This window comes from Syngnathus scovelli, chromosome 1 (genome assembly GCF_024217435.2).
Source record: "Syngnathus scovelli strain Florida chromosome 1, RoL_Ssco_1.2, whole genome shotgun sequence".
Lineage (NCBI taxonomy): Eukaryota > Metazoa > Chordata > Actinopteri > Syngnathiformes > Syngnathidae > Syngnathus > Syngnathus scovelli.
Window position 1 is genome coordinate 9,843,911 of NC_090847.1, and position 25,393 is coordinate 9,869,303.

At 39.3% G+C, this 25,393-nt stretch overlaps 1 protein-coding gene across 6 annotated transcripts in view; it reads left to right on the forward strand.

Annotated features, from left to right (window-relative positions):
• diaph2 (diaphanous-related formin 2) overlaps positions 1–25,393 on the forward strand; it is a 334,433-nt gene that overhangs the window by 24,005 nt on the left and 285,035 nt on the right. For 5 of the 6 annotated variants that reach the window (XM_049746603.2, XM_049746754.2, XM_068652553.1 and 2 more), the window contains 2 exons: positions 400–504; positions 5,746–5,766. In XM_049746603.2, the coding sequence (XP_049602560.1) occupies positions 400–504; positions 5,746–5,766 (126 nt within the window). The remainder of the gene's footprint in view (positions 1–399; positions 505–5,745; positions 5,767–25,393) is intronic. The other variant, XM_049746826.2, reaches the window with a different exon arrangement.

Consider the following 25,393-nt stretch of genomic DNA (forward strand, 5'->3'; position numbering starts at 1 on the left):
AGTATTGGAAAGACAAGATCAGTTCATTTGTTTCTGTTGTATACTGAAAGACATTTGGGTTTCAGATCAAAAGAGTATTATGAGATTAAAGTTCAGAAGTCTTGCTTTTATTTGATGGTTTTTACATTTTGATATATAAAACAACTCTGTACAGAACACTTTTTGATGGGTAGGCTTCATCTCCATCTTCACCTGCGATTAGAAAATGGATCGCTGGATTAGCTCAGTTTAACTGTCAGTAATTATTTCATTCTTTGCCTATATAGTGCTGAAGCTAATACGTCAGGGAAGACTCTTTGTCGACGTACTCATTAAAGATGACTCTTTTAATCTGTTAATAAGTTGTCTTCGACATTTTGTGAAACGTCACTCACTGTCTTCTATTCATCTGGTGTCTAGGAGGACATGAATCTGAATGAAGAGCGAAAGGCGCCTCTACGCGGGAAGGACTTGAGCACCAAACGGGAGATGGTAGTTCAATACATCTCTGCCACTGCCAAATCTGTAAGTCAAGTCAAGTTAATTTGTTTTCCTTGCAAAATGAAGTGTGCTTACCCAATGACAGGAGTTGTTGTGCTCAAGTGTGGTGTCAGTCTTTGTGAATCTCCAGAATGAGTTCAAGCTTGATTTCTTTGCTTTTGCAGTATGGCTTCCTTACACTTCTGTTGTCTCACACTTTCCACGCTTCACAACTGTAAATATTCTGATTGCCATCTGATTTACTGTATACCCCCCACCCACCCCTCCCATCGTTTTGTTCCCATCATGCTGCAACCACCATCACTGGGTAATAGTAGGCACTTACTCACTCACTCAATGCTCGGTGGATGGTCAGTGCTTATCTCAACGTTTGCTTGCATGCAAGATTTGGGTTTTTTGGGTTGTCGTATGCCTACATGGAAGTTTATAGGTGGCATGTTCACTTATCGTTTTATAAAAGAGTGCAATTGGAGTTTGCATTAAAAAGCCATTGTCATAAACTGTACCCAAGCAATTGGTGGCAATTCTAGCTTGCACGTAAAACATAACAAAATCGAAGCGTTGTTCCATTTACTTGTACAGTATTTATGTTTATTTCATACTTAAACTGTACTTTATGTAGCATTTTACAGAATGGTCATAGGCGCAGAACTTTGTTTTTATGGCTGAGTCGACAGCTGACCAGATATGATCAGCTAGTCAGATATGATGTTAACTATCAATTTGGATCTTTAATAGCTGATTTAAAAACATGTAGTAATAATGGTGATGATGATGATGATTTTGTATCTCATTACATTGGTTCTGCCTTTAATCATTGCTGTGGCTCAAGTAGCAGCCCGGTGCGTCCACTCAAGACCAATAAATGAGATGTGATGAGATGATGAGATCTCAAGGAGATGTCTCCTTTCTCAAGAGGAAATAAAAAAATAACACAGTACCGCATTTGCCTTTGTTCATAGCAAAATTATAGGATTAAAAGAAAACTAATAAAAAAACCCAAACTAAAATTGAAAGAACATTTCCATGAACAAAATTAAATATGAATAAAAATGCTTTTCAAAAGATAAAAACTACGGTAATTCCCAGAATATATGCTGCTATTTTTCCCCCACACGTTGAACCCTGTGACTTTAACCGTAATGCGGTTCATGGATTTTTACCGAAGAACTTCATACCGCCAATACATTTATGGATAGTCTCATCAAATCCAATAAAATTTTCAAATACGTCACAGGATCCAATGAAACAAGTCTGAAGTCGACCTTATACCAAACTTTCATCTGGCCCCTTTTTAGAGCCTCTGACACATGGGCATTAATGCATTAACCTGGTTAGCACATAGCACTCTGTTGCTCACCAAAATAGCAGCAACTGTCGGAGCAGTTAACTAGTCTCTCAAAATAGTATATGCAGTCTTACTGCATCTTGAGTAAGATCTTAACTTGCATGAAGATGACTTAGCTTAATTCTTAAAGTTCGACACAAGCATGTGTTTGCCCCAAAATACAGGAATCTTTGTTTATGACTTTTTTATAGTCTGCCTCTCCCTGCTTTGTAAAAGGCTTATTATTATTCTTTAATATTTTTCCAAGTCTCACTTATCTGCAGTTGAATATATAAACAGTCACAACCACTATTAGTGCAAGACATGTTTTGAAATATATATCTAAAAAAAAATCTTAGCGGCTCTTCAAAACTCATCTACAACAGTGATTATTTTTATACTCCCTTCGCTAGCTTCCCAAACCTGCAAAGCATCATCATTTATTTGCCTCCTCATTGTTATGGTAATTAAACGGCATTATTGATAATGATGATTTTTTTTCCGAGATGATTGAATTCCTCACTGGGCCCATTATGCTTTTGTGAGCAATGATATTTTATTCAAATGACTAACATAATGTGTGTAGTCAATAGGCAATAGAACAAAACGTCATGTCTCTCAGCACCTCGCTATTACTTTCATTAGAGGGGAAGAAGAGGGGATGGTTGAATGTCAGTGTTGACATACGTATCATTGAGTGCCACAGGGGAGTAGCCTCCGGCAATGGAAAGTGTAGCCTTTGTTGAAGTGCAAGCTACTACTCCCTTTAATGGCAGTGGTGGAACAACTTTAGTTTTGGTGAAACTAGTTTAAAAAATTAAAGCTTGCGATAATAGTTTAAGTTGACTTGACATGCATTTTTTTAAATTATGGCTATGGTATGAATAAAATAAAAAGGCATCTTGCCACATCAAGAAAATCATTTTATGTAATAATAATATTAACAATTTTATAGTATTAAACATAACTTTGGACCAAAGATTCTTGATTATGTAAATCAGCCTCTTGCTTTTGTCCATATGTGGTTACCTCTAGCTTCTAAAACCAAAATGACAAATAGAACGATTCTAATAAAATCACATGATCTGTTGAAAATACAGTTTGATGGCAGTCATGTTTTACAACTTATGACAACAAATCATCTCCGTTAGGCATTTTGGGGCAAATATAGCTTCTGGAAATGTATGCCAAATGATCAATGCAGGACTGATGGTTTGTTGGTTCGCTGTGGCGCTTGGTGTTTTTATTTGCCTGCTGAGATTGCAACTTGGGTTTGGGCCTTTCAACCTTTGCATTTTCCTCTAAGTTGTTGATGGTTTTTCAAAGTCTGGATTGAGTCTGCCTCTTTTTATATTGCTGTAACTAAAGAGCCATATAATATTTTCCCAATGTCAATTTTCAACTTTTATTTATATTGCCCTGGCATCGATTTGGCTTCAAATAATCACCCAGAGAATACAAAGTCAAAATGCATAGAGGGGGAGGTTTACATCTGTCTAGAGATAAAAAATTAATGCAGATTTTCTCAGTTTTCTGCATACAAATCTAACCCTGTATAAAATGTCCAGTATAGCATTGAGTTTGCGTCCATGAATGTGGTCTGAAGCATTATCCAACGTGGAGAATGACAGATTATTTTGTTCAACCAAATAAAAATGTCTTTCAAAGTAGAGGCAATATTTATTCCTTTTGGCTCCATTTCATGAATGGCCACATCTTTTCACCAAGCAAAATAGACACACTCCTCACTTCTCCGCAGGAGTCTTGTAAATAACATCCACCAACTTTAAAGAATTGCTTTTTCCATGGGAGAGTTTGCACACTGACCCATTTGAATATGAGCGGTGTTTCCACAGAAAAGAATCTCGCTCTGCTTTGCAGCAGCGTGTCGTACGGGCGTCCTTGACCATCAGCTTTGCATGAGCATGTTGTCTTTCACCTGCTTTCATTGTCTCACGCTTTTTTTCATGTTCAGCCATCCTATTTAAGCTGCTACATTTCCAGTAACTCTGTTAACTCCTTTCAATGAGATTGTGTTTGTCCGGAGACTAATTTCATGTTTGATTCAAACTTTGCTGCTCCGCAGATGCTTGAGGTGCAGGATCAGACAAAATACATTGGGCGAATTAATGTCTCCATGCTGTCTTGTTTTTTCTTGTGGTTTCTGACAATGCCAGTCTCCTCAAGAGCTCAGTTTAGCAAGAACACATTTTCAGACAAAATACATTGGTCGAATGAATGTCTCCTACATTCATATCGCATTTGTGACATCATCAAATATTCACCAGTCACCAGCATTTCAGAATTATTCGACCTTAGAAGTTCCACTTCAAAACCAATCCATCCTTGTCCGATCGGTGCACATAAATAAATACATATTGGACTCTACCCTTCACGTTCCTCCCTCATCAAGACTGTCTGTTGGATTATAGAGGCTTCATTCATACTATTTTCTGTATATTTCTTTGTGGCATCAACTGTGGAAAAGGTGGTGATGAGTCAGTTGTATGTTGAGTCAGCATGAAACATTCCTGGCGTGTTAAGTCTCATGCTGGAGAACGGTGGGTACAAAGACCGATTAAAAACCACTGTGTCACACCAGGTGGCGGCTCTTGTAAAATTGACTTTGCAGCACCTGAAAAGTTTAGGGAGGCGGCAGGAACCGTCTCACCAAAAGACATGCAAAATAAGATTAGAAAAGACGCGAGCAAGAGAAAAATGAAAAGGGCAAAAGAACGGGACAAAGACGAAGGTAAAAGGCAAAAGGCGCAGGGTGTTTCCTTGATGATATGTCGTCAATATGTTTCCTCAGATGCAATTAGGAGAAGCTCTTCATTGGAAGAGATTTCATATGGAAAATAAATTGCTAATGGCAAGCAGTCAAGCGGCACATTTGGTGTTTCTGTGTCTAGCTTTGCTTGTTACGACCAAAAACATATTTTACGTATAGGGTTGATAAGCTCATTTTTCAAGATTGATTTTTCTTTTTCTCGGTTCCACGAAGAATTACGATTCTAAGATAAGATGTTGGACACCAAATGTGTTGTGTGAATGGCACGCTGATATTACAAAATAGTAATAGTAAATATACTTTCAATGGGGACACTGCATGACGCTCTGCTGTGCTTTGTTGAATACAGAAAAAAATCTTTATTAAAGAGACCGCATAGGACTCCAAATTGATCAATGACGCTATGATTAGCTCATACGGTGGACGGCACTATGCTGGTGTGAAGTAATTAATTTTGCTTTTCACTTTGCAGCTACCTGACCAGAGTGGAGAACATATGGCTTAAGATACCTAATGTTTGTTGTGTACCAATTCTCTCAAGTCATGACAGTAATGTAGCAGCGTACATTTTGTGTAATTAACTTCCAAATTCTGCGGAGAACTTGTTGCCTGGTGACTACATCCTCCAGAGAGTTCCAACGCTCAAGTTTAATACCCAGTGCCTAACAGTAGTGAAGCCTGATTGATGTTAGGCCACAAGCACACTCCACCCCTCATTTTAGTTAATGGATCTCTACATTTGAACAGATCAGCTAAAAAAGATGACTTCATCATTTCCACAGTTGTTGCCATGTAATTACCATACAGTCATTCTAAGGAATAAATTAGCAACAGGGAGGAGAAGCTGAAAAGGTTTGCATGCTGCATTTTTTTTCCACCCACCTCTTTTATTAACACCTGAAACATCTGGAAATTTATAGCTGCAAAACAGACATTTTCCTCTGTATGTGCTTCTAATTTCCCAAAGTGTTTTCTTGTCAAATGTTATATATAAAAGTAAGTCTGAGCTGTATTGTGTTTGATGGACAATTTGTAATATCACACAAGTTAACGCTCATGCCTCCACGTGTAATTGTCTGGCCTACTTATGATTGTGCTGTTTGTGTCTTTTTGCACATTAACCTTCTCCGCTGATTGCTGCATGCAGATAACTGGGAGCAAAGTGGCGGTAAGTAGTCCATTATTTATATTTGGTTTCTGTATGCATATACATATGTTTTTGCACCATGCAAAATTATTATTATTGTCAAATAAAATATGATTCCCACGTACACATTTAGGTCTCTTCACATCATGCTACTGAGTGTCACTTGAGTTCCTTTAAAAAATAATTTTGAAAAAATGTATCAACTTTCCATCCCAAGTATACAGACACACAAACATAGCAAGATTGATTACAGTTGTCATTAATTCTGTCAAAGTATTTGTGGCTTTCCTTTTATATACACAGTACACGTTCTTGTGTATGCTCTTGCTTTTGTTGTCGATTGAATTGTTTGTTAATTCTCCACCTGAGCTATAGATACTCATACACACTCATACACATACACATACATATAGATACATACTCATGCACTTGGCTGCCGTTTTGGCATATAGCTTTGGTTAGCTTGAGGAACTTTTTGTTTTAGTGCTTTTAGAAAGAAAAACACAAACATCAATAGCATGTTTAATAGTGTATTCTTGTGACATTTCATTGGCCTTTCTTAGTGGTCTGAAGCATTTACTGCTTAACAGGATTGCATACAAGGTAAAGCTGCACATGGGCTGCAGCCTTTGCTCTATCCATGCGCTCAGACAAAACCCCCCTTTTGAGCCACTTCACATGGACATTTTTTCATTGATTGCAGTTTCTTTTTCCTTTGTCCAACTGTTCTTTTGTGTTTATTTATTGCGTGAAGGAAAAGGGGTCTTGGGTTCTCTTGTATTGATGTGGGCGAAGTTTTTCCCCGTTCAACGGCAATGGCCACATTGTGTTCAGTAAATGGAATATGACATAATCACCCCAGCTTGTATCTAGACTGCTTGTTGGAAATGGATGGATCGACTTTAAAGTTCCTACAGACAGTGTCAGATGAGGACATCTTGACTATAATTAAGGTAGACAGATGTACTTCTGAGAAAATAAATAGATTGATCGATCGATCAATCGATAGATAGATAGATAGACAGATAGACAGATAGATAGACAGATAGATAGATAGATAGATAGATAGATAGATAGATAGATAGATAGATAGATAGATAGATAGATAGATAGATAGATAGATAGATAGATAGATAGATAGATAAGGTTTATACATATGCACGCACGCACACACACACACACGCACGCACGCACGCACGCACGCACACACACACACACACACACACACACACACACACACACACACACACACACACACACACACACACACACACACACACGCACACACACGTACATATATAAATTATAATTCCCTTGCAAAAAAATCACAAAAACAGTTTGCAAACGTCTGACGAAACGGATCAAATCTTAAATATAGTTTATATATATGATTTGATCCATTTCGTCAGACGCTTGCAAACTGTTTTTGTGATTTTTTTGCAAGCGAATTTTGAACATGTTCAAACTATATTTAAAAAGTTGAACATGTTCAAAATTCCCTCACAACTAAAAAAATATGGAAAACTGGAGGCAAATGTGTGACTAAAGTTTTTGAAACATTTGTGACTTGTGACAAAAGCTTTATCCGGAATTGTATCGGGATGCAAAGGAACAGCATGTCAGTATTACAGCTAACGCACTCAGCAATTGATCGTGCAGGTGACAAATGTTGAAGCCTCACCAGAATGCTCTTGTTAAAACTCAGAGTTGTCATACTATAATAGGCCCAGAAGAGCAGGAGGAAGCTGAGAGTGTTTAGCCTGGTTAGCTGGTGGTTGGTCACAGTTAACTCCCTGCTTTGCTGGCAGATTCCCATTTTCACGCTGTCAGCGTGTGTCATTGGGATAGAGCGCTCTCACTTGTGCTGCAGGGAGAGAGCTGGCTGGGATTGTCTGTAGGGAACGTGCAACTGTAACTCCTCTGTCTCAGGCATGAAATTTCTCTGACATTCTTTGCTCTCCCGCTAGAGAATGAGCTAGGAATAGAGAACGGTGTAAATTGGATCTAATCCAGTTTGACCGGCGTGCAAATGCGCAACATTTCTAAGTCTCAAATACGCTTTCCACCTCAAGATTGAGCGACGGATGAGCGGGATGCATAGAACGAACATACCTGGTCATTTTTGACAACAGGTCTGCAGGTGTTCATACCGGATGCCTTTGCTTTTGCACAACATCACGGCTACCTGCTGACCATTTTTATGCCGTTATAGCATTAGTCCCTGCAATGATTGCCCTGATTTACGTCACAAGTCAAGGCCCATCTTGCAACAGTCCATCAGACTCCTGGGGTGTTAGTGTGGAAGCAGACTTCCCCCACTGTGCACTCCCATCGACAGGCTCAGATGGTACGCTGCTGAGATGAGATGAGTGCCGCACAATCGACATGGAGAATAAGAAAATGAAGGCTTTGCTATTCGTTGAGAAGCAACTGCATCCAACGGCGAGACGGTGTTCAATAAGATGGAGCCCTTTGCCCGATGGGCATGTTGGACAGTGTAAGCCCGCAAACAAATCTGTACAATCCTAATGTTTCTTTTCTTTCAATACGCACATTCTCTGTATTGTATTACGGTCCTTTTTGTTGACAGAATACATCTTGCTCATATGGAATGAAATATAATCCAGAAATGGTTGTTTGTTTGTTGCAAGTAAATATATTCGAGATAGTGTGAAGGAGTTCTAGCCTGCAGTTATTCCCGATGGGAATCGAGGGAGATGAATGAAAAAAAAGTTATGTGTAATTGAGGGGAAATGGATATTTGGCTCCCTCTTACCTCCATTCAAATGCTTGTTCATGAGCCAAGTGAGTTTATGAAGGACCTATGAAGAAATATGGCAATATAAAACGTTTTTGTTTTTGTTCTAGGAAAGCTATTAAACGGGTTGCTGAGGGTTGTTCGGATTTGATGTCCTTAGTTCTTTGTAAGAGCTTCAATGAAAAATTAATCAATTGTATGGCTCTGCATGGCCCGTACCAGTGTGCCACATCAATTCTATTTTAATCAAAGATCAAGGAAATCTGTTTTGGAAAGGTATGAAATACTCCCTTTGGTTAAAAGCACACTTTAGTTAATCTAATAGTACAAAAAAACGTCTGTTGAGTTTAACAGGGTGAGGGTGAGGGTTTGGGGCAGACTGTTGTTGAAATGCAGGTAAAGAAATGTGGAAACAGTTCGTTAGCCTCCCTCTTTGTTTACACTACGACCCAAACTGAGTTTCTAAACACAGTTGGCTCAATTCAGATTTTTGCTTCTAAGAGGTCCAATCGGACATGAAGAGAAAAAAAAACAGCATTGTGCCTCAGAAGGAGTGGGACATTTGGATGGCATCTCAGGGCATTGCAAAAAGAGTACAAATAGCCACGATTAGGTGAATAGTTGGATTTTATACATAGGGGAATTGTGCATGAAATGTACTGTTGAGATTCACCAGGATTTTATGTCCTGTTTCCGTTCTGTCCTTCCCCTGGACCTGTCGGTCTTTTTGGAATAGATCTTTTCAAACGTACTGTAGGGACAATTGCCGCTTTTCCATCAGTTGAACTGCTTCTCTTGATGTTGAGGGGAGCATAAAAAGCTGAAGTGGTCACAGCACACCGGCTTTGGATTGAACTACGTCGCTGTCAATGCTTTAGATTCTGTTTATGCTTGTGTGTATGTGTGTGTGTGTGTGTGTGTGTGTGTGTGTGCACCCGGCCTAATGACTGTGTGTGTTTGTGTGTGTGAGTGTGACTCATTTGTTTTTCCTCCGTGCAGGTCCAACAGATGTGCCCGTTACATCTTGGCTTCAGCTATTGCAGGAGAGAGAGCGTTTGATAGAGTGGCCTATGAAAACGGGGATACGAAAAATGTGATTCCCAGCACAGACTTATATATGAATTTGATGTGTTTTTGACACATCACGGACGGTCGGTTGTGAATAGCGGCTATGCTCTCAGTTGTATATCTCTCTCCCACAGTTCTGTTACACACTCGGCGCGTCTGTCGACATGCAGCCCAGCAGGAGGGTGCTGCGGGGCCGCATTAGGCTCCATAAAGTTTATAGCATATTTTTACAGCCCGCCTCTCTGTATGCACCCGCCATCACATCCCATCGCATCTGCTTTAACTATTCACGCAACTGTGAAATTCTGTGTATCCCCACGTTTTACGGTTGACGGCTCCTCTCAAATTCTTTATTTGCCTCTTTAGCTTTTTGATATCACCCGCGGCATCTGTGTATATTTAATACATTATTTACTGCGCTTGATCAAGTTTGCGACTCAATCTCGAGTTCGTCCTGATGAAATGCGTCCTACTATGTCAAGATTTACACAGACTATGCGGGCAGTGCGTGGTCTTGATGGGTCACACCTCTGTCTATAGCTTTTCCAATTGCTTGGCAAAGAGCTTTTTCTTCTGACACGGGGTCGCACTGTGCCACGGCATAATGCTTCAACCCTGCCGTTTTTTGTAGCTGTAAATTTAGGGCAAGTGAGATATTGTATCATCTGTACTTTCAAAGTTTTCTCATGAACGGACACAAAACAAAACCCCTGACAGTACTCAATCAACGACCAGTTTCCCTTTATTATTCAAGACTTGATTTATGGTGTATTCACGTGTCTTTGCAACTGATTTAGTTCCTGGTTCGTGCACAGTCAAGGCAGATGTTTGCAAATGTCTTATTTTGTTTAAACACAAAAGATAATCATTTTCAGAGAATAATTACTGCTGACAGGCAGAGGACATGGGCAATTTTAAGCCAAGCAGTGATTTTAAACAACTATTAAAATAGTTGTCAATTCCATATTCAGTTGATCAATGAATTTTGACACCTCTATTTTAATTATAACTTTTTATTCAGTTTTAGGAGTGAATGATGTCACATGCCAAAACCAGCGTTCACATTATGTCTTGAAACACCGGCATGTTCTATCTGGAATGCACTAAAACAAACAAACCCCTCAGATATTTTATCTCGCTCAACGCAGACTTTATGCATGATTCAGTTATTTGGAAATCCAATCTGTTATGCACAGCAGCCCACTTGCGTTTGTTTCACCACCGCCACAGTCCAGCTAATTATTGTCTAGTGTTAAAAAAGGTCAGTACCATTCTTTGCTGGTCACGCATGATCATGGTCTGTCCTTCTCCAGCTGCTAATGCAGTACTGAAGGCCAACACTTGGTGGCACTACGTGACCAGTAAATTGACCACCAGGCTCACAAAGGCTGAAAGCCAGTTGCTATGGAATTGACCTAATGGGTTTCTCCTTCCCGAGCACAAGAGCGTCTGTGCTGCTCAGCCTGCACATTTATTTCCATCCTTTAAAGGGGAGAATAACTGTAAAATGGCTCAATTGCATTCAGAATCATTCAGATTGGTCTGATCAATATTGTCTTTTTGTGGCTGTCGACCAAAATGGGAAGCTTAAAGAAGAGATTAATCATGGTTCTTCTCTCATTTTTACAGCATTGTTGGACAAACAGCCTCTTCTGGGTCCACTTGATATTTTCCTTGGAATGCAGAAAGCAAGCGCTTGTTTGCCTTACCTGCTATCGACACAACCTGTCGTATTGACCGCCCCTTTATGCAGTCATACTTGAATTATTTATTAGACTGACCTACAAAAATAAATAGACATAATCCCTTGCTAACGGGGCATTCGTTATGCTCAAATAATGAGAGCATTGGCACGAGTCGCTCTGGTCCTTACTGTATGCTTACCACAAATTCAACTTTGCATTATTTACACATTACATCAATATGGAAGCTCTGTAAATGCAGGTCCTTCAATTTGAACTAACTTCTTACTTGTCCCACCGAACTTTTCTGGAAACGATGCCAATCTACATGCAAGACCCCTGAGGTGGAAATGTCAACTCCTGTGAAATTTTGGCATATCTTTGTTTCTCATCAAACCTAATCAAACTTACCGTAATTTCCGGACTATAAGCCGCGACTTTTTTCCAAAATTTTGAACCCTGCGGCTTATAGTCGGGTGTGGCTTATATAAGATTTTTTTCGTGATTTTTGTGATGACTTGATCACTTTTATACACTCGTAAAAAGGCTGTGGACCACTGTTGTGCGGTATCTTGAAGAAAAAAAACAAAAACAAAAATACTACTTTGAAACACTACTATGGCTGCTGTTTATTCTGGCTGTGTTGCTTGTGACTATTATGAGCTTTAGTAGGAATGCACGCTAGGTGACCTGCGTCAAAGGGCTCTAAACCCTTTCTCTTACTCTGCCATGTGACTCAGCGATCACACAAAGCAGTGGCGCTCTTTGGACCATCTGCATTGTATTAAAACCCAATCAATCAGCATTTCAATTCAATTCTTCTGACATTTTGCTCACCAAAAACAAGTTGTAACGAATGTGAACTTTTAATGCATTTTATTCAGAAGGTTACTTTGAACCCTGAGGCTTAAATGGCGGCGCGGCGTATTTATGGATTTTTACGGCTTTCTGTGTACTGTCTTTCTTTGTAAAAAACTCATGTGCACGTGCGGCTTATAGTCCGGTGCGGCTTATGTAAGAAAAAAACTAAAATATCCCTGAATTTTAGCTGGTGCGGCTTATAGTCTGGTGCGGCTTATAGTCCGGAAATTACGGTATTTTGAGCGAACTTTGGCCTGTTGATCTGCCGGTGCCGCACCATGAAAAGTGGACTTAATGAAGGAGCCACTCAGAGTGTGGGTGCGGGCCACATGGGGGCTGCAGGCCACCAGTTGCCATCATTGCTGTGGAATAACAACAAAAGAATTGCAAGCACATCAGAATGTCAGGTGCATTTGTGTGAAAAAGACTCACTCAAAAGGTTTTATTCCCCTAAGATTTAATATTATTTCAAGCCACTGTAATCTTTTATGTACAGTTTGAACATATATAATGCTTAAATGCAGGAAAAAAAAAACATGATTATTTTAAAATGGCTAACATGCAGAAGTTATGAAAAATCTGTAACAACAGTTCTATCATAAAATGATAATTTATTGAACTTAAAAGTTAAATACAACGGAACATTACTGAACAAGTGCACTGTACTGGATTCCAACAGTGTTGAATGCACTATAAAGTTATTCACAATAAAAAAAAGGGTGCGCACACTTTGAGAATCACTCATCTGTTGGAAAAATGATATATAAAGTGAAACAAATTGGCAATGCAACTCCGAGGGCCCTCTTTATTAATTGATGATTCTATTTGGGTGGCCACTGTATTTAACTGGATTGCGAGAGTGGGCTGAAGTGCATCTTTGCCCACCATCTTCTAACTCAGGAATTTTTATACTGAAAGGTTATGTTGTGGCGCTATATCTGTGAATGGTCAAACGACCACCTTTCTTTTTAAGAACGTCGACAATTACAGGATATTGCAGAGGCTGATTTGATGGCAGATCTATAGTGTTCCAAATGGTGATGCCCTTGATGATAGCCAGAGACGCAGCATGCCAGGTGACATCCAATCATGTCGAGATGGCCGACCTGTCTCTTTATGTTCTGAGTGTTCTTGAGAGCTGTTGTCGTTAATGCTGATTGGATGACAGACACGCACGGTAGCCTTGAATCAAACATATTTGGTCATTGGTTGAGGTCAAATACAAAATAGATAAATAAAATAGAATATTAATACAGTGGAACTTCATTCACATTTTGGCTATCACAAATTCACCTCTTTGTTGATTTTTTTTTTTTTTTAATCTGTCCACTGTGTCTGTGCAAGAACCCGCCTATTTGTGATTTTTCTGTAACGTGCCAACAAACAAAAACAAAAAACCTCCAAAACTTAAATTTGTTTTTGGTCACAAAAATATTCTCTTCAGCTACATATGATTTTCTTGTATTGTAGCATCTCCTTCATTGACAGACTATGTCACAAATGAGTTATTTGGTGGAGGCAGCCATTGGCTCTTCCGATCACACATTTAGCAAACCAAGTGTGCTGTCCTTTTTTTGATTTCAGCTTCGGCTATACAGTAGTTGTGTTTGGTTGTTTGTAAACATGAATTTGTTTACGAATGCCTACGTAATCCATAATAGATGCCGCAATATGTTAGCATAACCAAACGAGACATTATGTTAGAACATTGCATCAATTTCACACACCGTAATCCGTGCATGCTAAGGCAGACATGACTGAATCAGGCACCAGCTACAATGTGCTTGCTTTTTAAATGCTTGTTATGCCAAGCAGTAACAGCAGGAACGAGTCAATTGAGAGGAAAAACAAAACAAAACAAGAAAGAAAATTGTGACATCGATTACGGAATTAGTCATCAACGGTTGTCTGCTTTGGCTCATGGTAGTTATGCAAAACTCAGACTAAACACAACATCAAAACCAGGAAACTCCGTTACAACAGCTCACATTGACACAGTATGGTTCCAACACTTTTGGTCAGTATATAGTAAACCGCTAACCGTTGTAAAGCTAATTGAATATTCATTGTGTGCAATTTGTGCATGCTTAGCTGTAAGATGTTTAGTGTGCTGTCTTTTTCAGGGTACAGCAATGTTTGCCTAGTCAAGCGTGTTTGGGGCCCGCGGTCATCTGGGCATGCCTGCGCATGAAGCAGCCTCGCCCCCGAATCAGCTGCTATTTTGGTGACAGAGGAGGTCTGCGCTTGGCGCTAAAGCAGGCGCATCGTCATTTTTGTGCAGGGGCGCGCATCGTCATTTTGTGCAAGGGCAATGGTTTAGTTCGGTGTGTTTGTGAATTTGTTAGACGCGCTATGCCTCACTGGGCTTTTTTCCCCTCATCCACCAACGCATCTCCTAATTTGGCGAAAAAACTACATTCTAGACCAAAAAGAGCAAGTCTACTTCCAGGCGCAGGCTGTTAAATGTGATTTTGGTGTATGATCAAGGCGCAGAAAGGGGGGTCAAATGTTTAACAGATGCCAATCATGCCAGCCTCGATTATACTTTCCTATATACTTTACTATACAATGAGGCAAGGCAGTTTAGACCATTTTTAATTTAAAAAAAAAAGGCTTCCAAATAATTTCCAAGGTTTCCAAAAAATCATTGTTGATTCATCTAGTAATCAATTAGTGGACAACTAATCCTTGCACCTCTATGTCATAGTTTGTAGTCTTGTCTTTTGTGAGACAAGCTGCAAGTTCTCTGACACCTGTGTGTTTTTTTCCTGTCAGCATTAGACGTTAGTTTTCAGTTCCTTGTCTCCATCTCCATTGTTTGGTAGATTCTTTGTGTCATCTATCTAACATGTATCAGTACTTTAAGAATTTGCTAGCAAAGGAAAATAATCAAGAGAGTGGGAGAGGGGAAAAGTTCCTTAACAGAGGAACAAAAGAAATAGAAAAAAAAAAAAAACATCTGAGGTCCTGATGAAAATGCACTAAAGCTTCTAAAATTGTCATCTGAATTATGCCTTTCATCTCCTTGTTTTTTCTAGTGAAGCAGTAGAGCCCCAACTCTCTAGCGAATCCTTTTCTTCCCGTTTGCATTTCTGAACAAGCACCATAACCGTAATGAATTCTATTATTTTAAAGCAATTACTGTTAGTTGGGGGCCTTTTCCTTGTTGTTGTTGTTGTCGTCGCGCTCTCCAAGGAGCAGTGCTGCTGCAGTGTAGACTGCACTCAAAGTTGATAGTATTCCTTCCTTGTTCACTCAATATCCATACTAATGCACTTTTCTGGTGTTACACACAATAAGACACATTTACTATCATTTGAATTTATTGTTAAATACAGGAAAAAACTTCATTGCATTCAGTCAGTAACTGCTGTGGCTATATATATATTTTAGATGACTGCAGTTAGCACTGTGAAAAGCCCAGTGTTGTCTTTCTACAATCCATTAAGAAATGCATTCCCCCTAAATATCAATATTGTAAATCACAGTTGCCACAAAAATGCCCAAGCAATACTTTTATATTCGTCAGAGTTGGTGACTTTTGGCAAGAGGCTCCATGGACTCATCGCCCATCCACCTATGGACAACTCAGAGTAATACGTATAGCCTTGCATGAAGTAAATGTTACAAATGGTTTTGTAGCATGAGAGGGAGCTGGTGTAGGCGGCGCACAAACCCACCCAAGAACACCCAAACTCGAAACAGAAAGTTGTGAGCTCAGGTTCAAACCTGGTATCTCTCTGCTGTTGAGGCATACATGCTAATCCTATGCATCACCGTGCCGTGTTCTGAATTAATTTATTTGAATATTCAAAATAAAGGACATTTAAATGAAAGAGCACCTAATGAAAAGGAGTGGACACAGTTTTGTATGCATCTCATTCATGGAGTTACACCAATATGGAAATTTTGAAAGGATTTTCATCCCATCCTCTTCCCCATTATACGTTACTGATGCTTTATGTCAGACCACGCAGTGTTCTTTGTTCATCGTAATTATATTTTCCCATGATCACCAAAGACTTGTACAAACACTATTATGAAGGTTTCTCTGACGTTGCTCTTCATTATTTCCTTTTTCTAAGCGCATAACTAGTTTGACCTCGTTTCAATGATCAGCCGGTATTTGGAGGTAGAATTTTTTTGTACAATTCTCTGCAAATGGACCCACTTACCTCTTGTTATTCAGTTACGTGTCACTTTCATTGCCATTGGCTTACACTCGCAAAACAGTTTATGAATTAAGACAAGAGGAAATGGGATATTGTAATATGTGCACTCATTAAAAACAATCCCTTCAAATTACACAAAGGACTGAATATTAGCTTATTTGATGAAATGAAAGGTGAAAACACATTTTCTCTGTAAATATATAAATAACATATTTAAATGTGACCTCTTTTCCTGTCTATTTTAATTAAATAAAATTTGAATGCAATATGTCACAAAAAAAAAAAAAACGTGAAAGTGTTCTCTTATTGGTCACACTGGATAAAAGTTTGGTGGATGCAGTGAGTGAACGTCAGCACGAATAAACACATGATAGGGACCAAAATTGCGATTTATTGATAATTGAAATTGTTTCGATAACTATAAACCAGAAAATTTAAGGGCACATAATGATCAAAATGTCATCCAATGCGGTTAGGAAAAGAGACAAACATTACCAGAGAACCTCGTAACATACCAAAGACGGGTTCCAAGCTAGATGCTTCCAGTGTTAACAAACTACCGCCATGATGAAAATAAATTAGTTTAGTTGAGGGGAAATTTCTATTAATGTGCGGATGGGGATCATTTTGGCAACGTCATCTGTCCATGCAACTTAAAATGCAATGAAAACAAACACTTTTCCCTCACTCATTGTACTATAAAAATGATGTAACAAAATGGTGCGAGTGGGAAGGCACTCTCAACGTCTCTCTCAATTAGTTTGACGATACAGTGCATAAAATATTCAACATGTTGTATTTTGGCGTCCAAATTCTGGTCCAAAATGAATGCAGCATTATTTAACATTGCAGAATGTTCTCTAATTAGATTGTGTTGCCCAGCAGCTGTCTGCTATTAGGCTTCTTTGTTCCAGATGTTATCTCATTACAATGGCATCGATCATGCTGATGACTCCGAGAAAGATTATTGGTCCATATTAGTGTGATCCCCTAGCTTCCTTTCTTCCCTGAGATCAGACCACTGGAATTTTCATTCATCCATCTGTTGGGTTATTGACCATTTTAATTGGTTTGACTAGTTACTAGTTCATTTTATGTGGGGGCGACCAGTTTGCTCAATAAGTCATTTAAAAGTGAGCTCATGCTCAGTTTCGACAAACCCAATTTGTTATTGGCATTGGTGGCTGTTTTAAGTGGTTCAATGGGCTCTAAACTTACCAAGTTTACTTTTATTCACATGAAGTTCACTTTAAAAGCATGAATGCTTGTTGTTGATGTTTATTACATTCCCAAAGCAAGGATGTGTTTTGTTTAAGTAAATCTGATTCTCATTCAGCTTTGATATCAAGGTTTTCATTTTGCCAGTGTTTGAGTGGTGTTTGGTTACATTATGTACACTCAAGCATTTGACTAGTTTTTTGTGTGGCTGTTGTGACCAGCAGAAATGGAGTATGTTTGCAACCTCAAGTCTGGTCTTTGTATGAAAAAGCAATTCGATGCCTGTTAATTTTCTCTCCATCCGAATCCATTGAAAATTTGAAAACGAGACACTTTATGACACACAAGTGCCAATTTGCTGGTAACTCTGGTGCATCTCGCGCCATCCCAAGAATGAAAGGGATGCCAATTAATGGTCTGCTACATAATATATTAACGTTCACTATGATGACCTTTACTGGTGATAGACAAGCAGTTGGTGCACTGGTTTCATCTGAAATGCAACTACAGTGTTTTTATAACTCAGTGTGAACAGGGATTTTTTTGGACAAGGGTATCATATGAATGTAAAACGTTTCACATAAAAGTCCAACCAGTCAAAATGTACCATTGTAGAATTATTGTGGTGTGGAAGAAGAGAGGAACGTTCACAGTTAATTCTAGAAGAAAACACGCTGATACCACACGCCAGGCTGTTAGCATACCTGCTTGTGAGGAAACCTATTGATTGCCTTGCCGCTCGTTTAATATCCCAGGCTTAATGGTGTTCTTCTCTCAGGTCGTGTCTTAAGGTTTTGGGGGTTGGCCGCCTAATGAAAACACATAGGCATCACTCTCATTAAAATATATGGGTCTCTTATCGAGGAGAGGTTGTTTTTATTTGGAGCCATAATGAATTTCTCATCAGTTTGTTATTAACGTTGTGCTTCGCGTAGCTCAGTTGGGAGAAGTCGGCCAATTATGTGGCTTTGTTCTCAAGAATTTGTGCCTCTATTGAGAGAGCAATAAGACGTGAAGAAAGGAAAGGGAAATGCGACGACATCGTTCCTCAATCAACTGCAAGATCATTTTCTGCTTTTAGTGAAGTGGAATGTCAACTGGTCTTTTCTTGGGAGATTTGCGGTTGGATTAGCACAATTCAAATATTTTTTTTTCTCATATTGCTCCATTTGGATATGCTTCATGCTAGCATCACAAGCACACACAAACACAACACACAGTGTTGTGTATCATTTATCAACTATTGTTTACATTTTTGCTGATATTAGCAATATGTGAAGATTTGCCAGAAACTATAGAATTTTGAAAATGAGAGAATGGATTCCAATGAAATTTCATTTTTTCTGTTGAAAAGAAAATCTTTTTTGGAAACAATTTTGTATGGTTGCCTCTGAGAATTTGATTGCTTTCAAATTAAAGTAAAACAGTAAAACCTGATTATTCAAATCAATCATTTAATTTCTTATGCCACCCAGAAAACACCTTCTTTACAATCACTTGTATCGGGTGAAATTACAAGAAGTTGACACAAATAAATTACTGCAACGTCTCAAACGGCATCACTTACTCCCAAAACGTGACTTGAATTAGCTCAAATGAAAATTAATGGTGGGAATAGCATTGTGGACAGGAAACTACCTCATGTACTCATGAATATGTTTGTTATGGAGAACTTTAGAGGCAGAACATTCCACAAAGATGATGGCCACGATACAATTGTTATTTTTTTGGTTGTATTTTCTTAGTCGGCCTCTCTGCGGTGATAATTGTACCCCAACCCCAAACTAAGCAATTAAAATAAAGTGTTGATCCCATTTTAACCTCCAGACAATGAATACAATGCTGCAAATTCATACGGTAGGCGAAATGAGGTCACGTAATGATAATTCATATTGCCCGCCATGACTCCTGGCTGTACACAGCATTCCTCCTTGACCTAAGACCCATTTGGACCAAATGTAATTGCACATGAATGGAGCATAATGCCATGTGGACCCTTCCTTTTGTTCACCAAACACTTCCCTGGTTTATTGTCCTTTACGCTTGAAAGGCTTGATTATGAATATTACGGCTTCTGCGAGCAGGAGTCAATAAGTTACTCTTCTATTTAAGATGTTCACAGTTGAGGTGTGAAACCCTTTCTCTATGTATGTCTGAGTGCTATTCTTGTACTACTTTAATCATTTAAATTACTATTTAATTTGAACTTGATTCACCGCCATTACTGTCTGGTCCAGAGAGATGAGTGTTCGACAGGCTTCCAGGGGTTTCGCACTGTTGTTTCCTGTGGTTACCTTTTAACAGAAAGCACATTTTTATTTTGAATCTATAATGATCTGTCTTGATCATGTCTTTCTCCAGGCTGTTAGGGCCCTGAACTCGCTACCCCCTTCTGCGTAGCGTGCGGCACTGTTGCGCTACTTTCGGGAATGTCTGCTGTACGCGCACTTGCTCCTTTCTTTTTCTGCTCCTCCTATTTATTTATTTATTTATTTATTTATTGTTGTGTTATTTATTCATTATTTATTCAGCACGCTTTTGTTATACTTGTTTACTTGTTTGTCTGTTGTGAGCCATGTCTTGTCACCGTGGGATAGGGGGGAACGAAATTTCGGTTTCTTTGTGTGTCTTTGGCATGTGGAGAAATTGACAATAAAGCTGACTTTGACTTTGACTTTGAAGTTCAGTATGTAATTAGACTCAGCTGAAAAAACATGTATTGTATTGAGTTTATCCTTAGTCTAGATTTTAATGCCAGTTAACATTAGTTCCTCTGCTGAAGGAGTGGAGGGAATCAGAAGAATAATGAGTGTAGGGCGCTAACCAGCATTGCCCAGTTAGATCGATCTATGTGTAGTGCTAAGCATCTTAGCCCGTGCCATACTCACTGAGATTGCCATCTAAACTTGTGGAATCCCACACATGGAATAATCAGTGCAGCACACTCATAATTAACAGGAAAGTCACAGAGAATAAGTTTAATGCCGAAGATTTTGGAAGGTTTTGTCTCAGAATGAACGGGGTTTTCTAAACCAGGCATGTCCAAAGTCCGGCCCGCGGGCCAAATCTGGCCCCCGGTCATATTTCATACGGCCCACAGCTTCGGTCTTATAATGTATTATTCATGGCCCGCCTGCACTGTCAAACTGAATTAAAAAAAAAATAAAAATCATGAAACTTGAAACTGTAATTCCTCTTATTACCAAAAGGTGGCAGCACCAGCCCTCTCAGCTCATTTCTGCCATCGTGACTGCAAAGAAAACGAGGAAAGTTGACATTGAGGGCCATCGCTTTCAAGAGAAATGGGAATTACAAGACTTCTTCACTGAAAATCAACGCAATTGTGTTTGTCTAATTTGTAAAGAGACTGTTTCCTTGTTTAAGGATTCCAACCTAAAGAGACACCATCAGACTAAACATGCTAACACATACGACAAGCTAACAGGGAGTGACCGTGCTGATAAAGTGAAGCCGCTCCAAGCTGAACTGGCATCACAACAGCGATTCATCACGTGGGGCTATGAGTCAAAAGTAAATCAAAAGTAAAAAATACTTATTAAATATTATGAAGTGGCCATGTTAAAAATGTTCATGAGGCAAAAATAATTTTAAACTCTTGTAAATTAAATTATTTCATACAGTTCGTTCAATGTTATCTGACTCTTCAGATATGAATGAAAGGCAGAATCTGTGTTTTTAAAGTTGTTCACATCTGCCTGAGTGGCTCATATTTGGTTATTTTGTCATTTAAAAAATAAAGACAATTGGGACAATGAAATTTGTTTCATAACAGTATGTATTTGCATGAAATTTCGGTAGTTAAAAAAATGTCTGAAAAAAGTATTAGGCCCCGGGCCCCTTCACTTTATCAAATCTGGCCCTCCTTGCAAAAAGCTATGCACTTTTATCTTCCATCATTATAAATACCTGACAAACATGTGAGGAGGCTCATCGCTTTCACCCATTTCAGTAATTTGCAGTAGTAGTCGCGGATGTCCCTTCAAACCTAAATAATTTGCCTTTGAAATAATTACTGTGAAGTGAGACATGACAGCAAGAGGCTGTAAAGGCTGATAAAAGCTCATTGGGGATCGCTGCCATTTTCTCCAATCAACAGTCTGCTCTCCCCGAGGTTTTCCGAACTGCAACCCGAGAATGCTGACTGTAGTAGTGTTAATTAACTCAGCCAAGATGAGTTTCTGCCACACTCATGTCCAACATCACTCAGGTGAGCCTGCAAACGTAGCTGGCAAGGTGCTTGTTTGGCACAATGTTATAGTATGACCAAATGTGTTTCTGAGTAAAGGAGTAGGTGAGATGTTGTGTGGGATGGGAATTGCAACCTCCTGAAATGACGCTGAATCGTGCCATATGCCTGTAATTAACATAGCTGGCAAATGGATAGTGTCGAGATGATTCTGAACATCAAAGTACTATCTAGTGCCAATTTGTTGGAGGAGGCACTAATTGGAAGTGGTCTTTCACTTGTATAGTGCTTTTTCCACCTGTTAAGGTCCTCAAAGCGCTTCACACTGAATTCACATCCACCTACAGATGACGCAAGGAACTGGGGGTTTAGTTTCTTGCTAAAGGATACTCCGACATTGTCACAGTGGTTAGGGATCGAACCCCCAACCTCTGGGTTGCAAGACGATCACCCTCCCACTGATCCAGGCCATCCCCTTTGTAGAAGTCGGTCAGTCTTGGTTTTCGGAATTTACGGTGTGATGTTCCGATGTTAGCTGAGTCAAACTGATATTATGTAGTGGAAAAGCAGCATACCAGCTCAGTGGCCTAGTAGTAGAGTGTCCGCCCTGATACTGGAAGGTTGTGGGTTCAAACCCCGGCCGGGTCATACCAAAGACTATAAAAATGGGACCCATTGCCTCCCTGCTTGGCACTCAGCATTAAGGGTTGGAATTGGGCTAAGGGAGTCAACCCCTACAGAAAATCAATTTCCCCTTGGGTTGGTGTCAGGAAGGGCATCCGACTGTAAAAAACCTTTGCTCCAAAAATATTCTCAGTATGGCATTTCATCCAATGGCCATGGACCACCTCCAGTGGAAGAAAGCCATATTGAGAATCCAGTCCTACCCAGCGGAGTCTGGAAAGTGGACTTTAAAAAGAAGAAAAAAAAAAAAAAGCAGCATAGGATCATTGGAGCACACATGGCTGTGTCCAAATATATTAACACTGTTACGGTATTTTAATAATTGCCAATTATAGACTATGGAGAAACCTACCAAATACTTTTATCAAGATGATTGCCTTTGTAATGACATCCGAATCTGCGGTTCGACGACAAAGCAGGCAAACAAGAAAGGTAATTACTGAGGAGTGGGCATTTTTTTCTTCAATGAGGATAAGACAATGGAGACACCATCAATAAAGACAAATTTCCCCAACCCTTTCACCACACACGATGTAATGAAGACCTTTGCTATTGGCTTAGATGGATGAGGGCAGCTCTGTGAGAGCAAATGAGAGATAGGCAGGTAGATGTTTGTTTAAGACAAACTTCGGCTTGATATATTGGAATGGGAGTGGGCCTGTCGCATAGAGACGCACATTAGGACCTCTGTGATTAAGGAACGGAGTTGATGGAAAACAGCACTATTAACAAGGCTTTGTCTTTGCCTATAGCCTCAAATGCACATGGTGATACCCCATCGAGTTTCTTCTTGACCGCAACTGACTAGATTCACAAAACTTTAAAGGAATTACTTGTTCTTTGACAAGTATTTTTTTAAATTGTACTGTAGTCCTTCGCAAGTAAAAATTTATTTGAAAACAAGTGATGTACAAAAAAAAAATCATCCTACAAACTAGTCTCAAGTAATCCTTCTTCCTAATAGTGTCAAAAGCAGGTTGGAATATGCTAGTGAATTGTCAGCATTTTAATATGCTTACATTTAGCAGTTTCAGAGTTTTGTTTGTCACCACAGAAGAGTTTTCACCCGTCAAATTCTATGAATAATTTTGAGTCTTCAATTAACCAAACTTGTTTTTGACAGACAATTGTTTTTGGTACCCCCGACAACAGAACTGATGCCCACTGTGCTGCCAATAACCAATGTTGTTATGATTTCTTCAAAATATTTGAGAAGTTATCATAACAAGTACCGTATGTCATCTTTGGAGTGAGTCATGGCATCAATAGCTTTTATGTGGGGAGAGATGGTTAGAGAGATGGTTAAAACAATAAATGCACCCTCATCACAACATTTTGTAAAAATTAAACATGTAGCTTGTGAATAAGGATTTTCTAATGTCAAAAAGATATTAACATGTCTTAAATAAGGCTTCTTGATACCTGCAGAAACAGTATGTGGTAACTGTGTACCGTAATTTCCGGACTATAAGCCGCGACTTTTTTCCAAAATTTTGGACCCTGCGGCTTATAGTAAGGTGCGGCTTATATACGATTTTTTTCGTGATTTTTGTGATGACTTGATCACTTTTACTCTTAACACTATTATATACAGTAAAAGCTACAAAACAAAGTGACAAATAACTTGTTTTCAAATCAGACGAGTAAAAACTGGTCAAATATTTAAAAATATATATATTATTAAAAGTGAAGACAATTTGCAATTCTATTAATGACACACGAATTTGATGCACAATTTGTCTTCGCGGGCCATATAAAATGATGTGGCGGGCCGTATCTGGCCCCCGGGCCTTGAGTTTGACACCTGTGCTCTAAACCCTTTCTCTTACTCTGCCATGTCACTCAGAGATTACACAAAGCAGTGGCGCTGTTTGGACCATCTGCATTGTATTAAAACCCAATCAATCAGCATTTAAATTCAATTCTTCTGACATTTTGCTCACCAAAAACAAGTTGTAATGAATGTGAACTTTTAATGCATTTTATTCAGAAGGTTACTTTGAACCTTAAACGGCGGCGCGGCGTACTTATGGATTTTTACGGCCTCCGGCCTCCAGGGGGCGCTCTAGCAGGAAGCAAGAGTGAGACAGGCGAAGAAGAGATAATGCGCCGAAGAAGACGTGCCAGTTTGTGTTTTGATCGTCTCGCGCATCACGCACACACCCGCATCCACACAAAGACAGGAAGCTTTTACACACAAACCGTCATTATAGGGGACAAAAGAAATGCATATGATGCCGCTTTTAAGCTATACGTGTCGCTCGCTAGTTTAATGTAATTTAGCGCTTCGTGCATGAATAAGATTAGCATGAACAGACCCTCTTCACACTCGAAGAAATGCATAAAACCGACGAAGAAAGAGAGACTGAGAAAGTGTGAGGCGAAGGATATCTAACGCTATTCCAATCGGACACTAAGGAGGAAGACTTCGATGGTTTCAGTGCACAAGAGGAAGATGAAGACGGCTCTTTTTTTACTTTTACTGGTATGTTTTTTTTAACCAGCCCTGTTAGTGCTGTGCTACCGTGTTGCTGTTGTATTGCTGCTGTTTTACCGCCGCGTCTCAGTGACTTTGCTGTGTTACTTCCGTGTTGCTGCGGTATTACTGCCGCGTCACAGGTAGTGTTTGGAAAGAAATGTTAAGGTATGTTATTAAAGCTTTAAAAAAACTTTCTGTGTCCAGTCTTTCTTTGCTAATAACTCGCGTGCACACTTCCGCGTTGCTGCGGTACTACTGCTGCGTCACAGGCAATGTTTAGAAAGACATGTTCAAGTATGTTATTAAAACATTAAAAAAGGCTTTCTATGTACTGTCTTTCTTTGTAAAAAAACTCGTGTGCACGTGCGGCTTATAGTCTGGTGAGGCTTATGTAAGAAAAAAACTGAAATATCCCTGAATTTTAACTGGTGCGTCTTATAATCCGGTGCGGCTTATAGTCCGGCAATTACGGTAAATGTCATCCAATGCGCGGAAATATCTGGTCCGAGAGGAGTTACT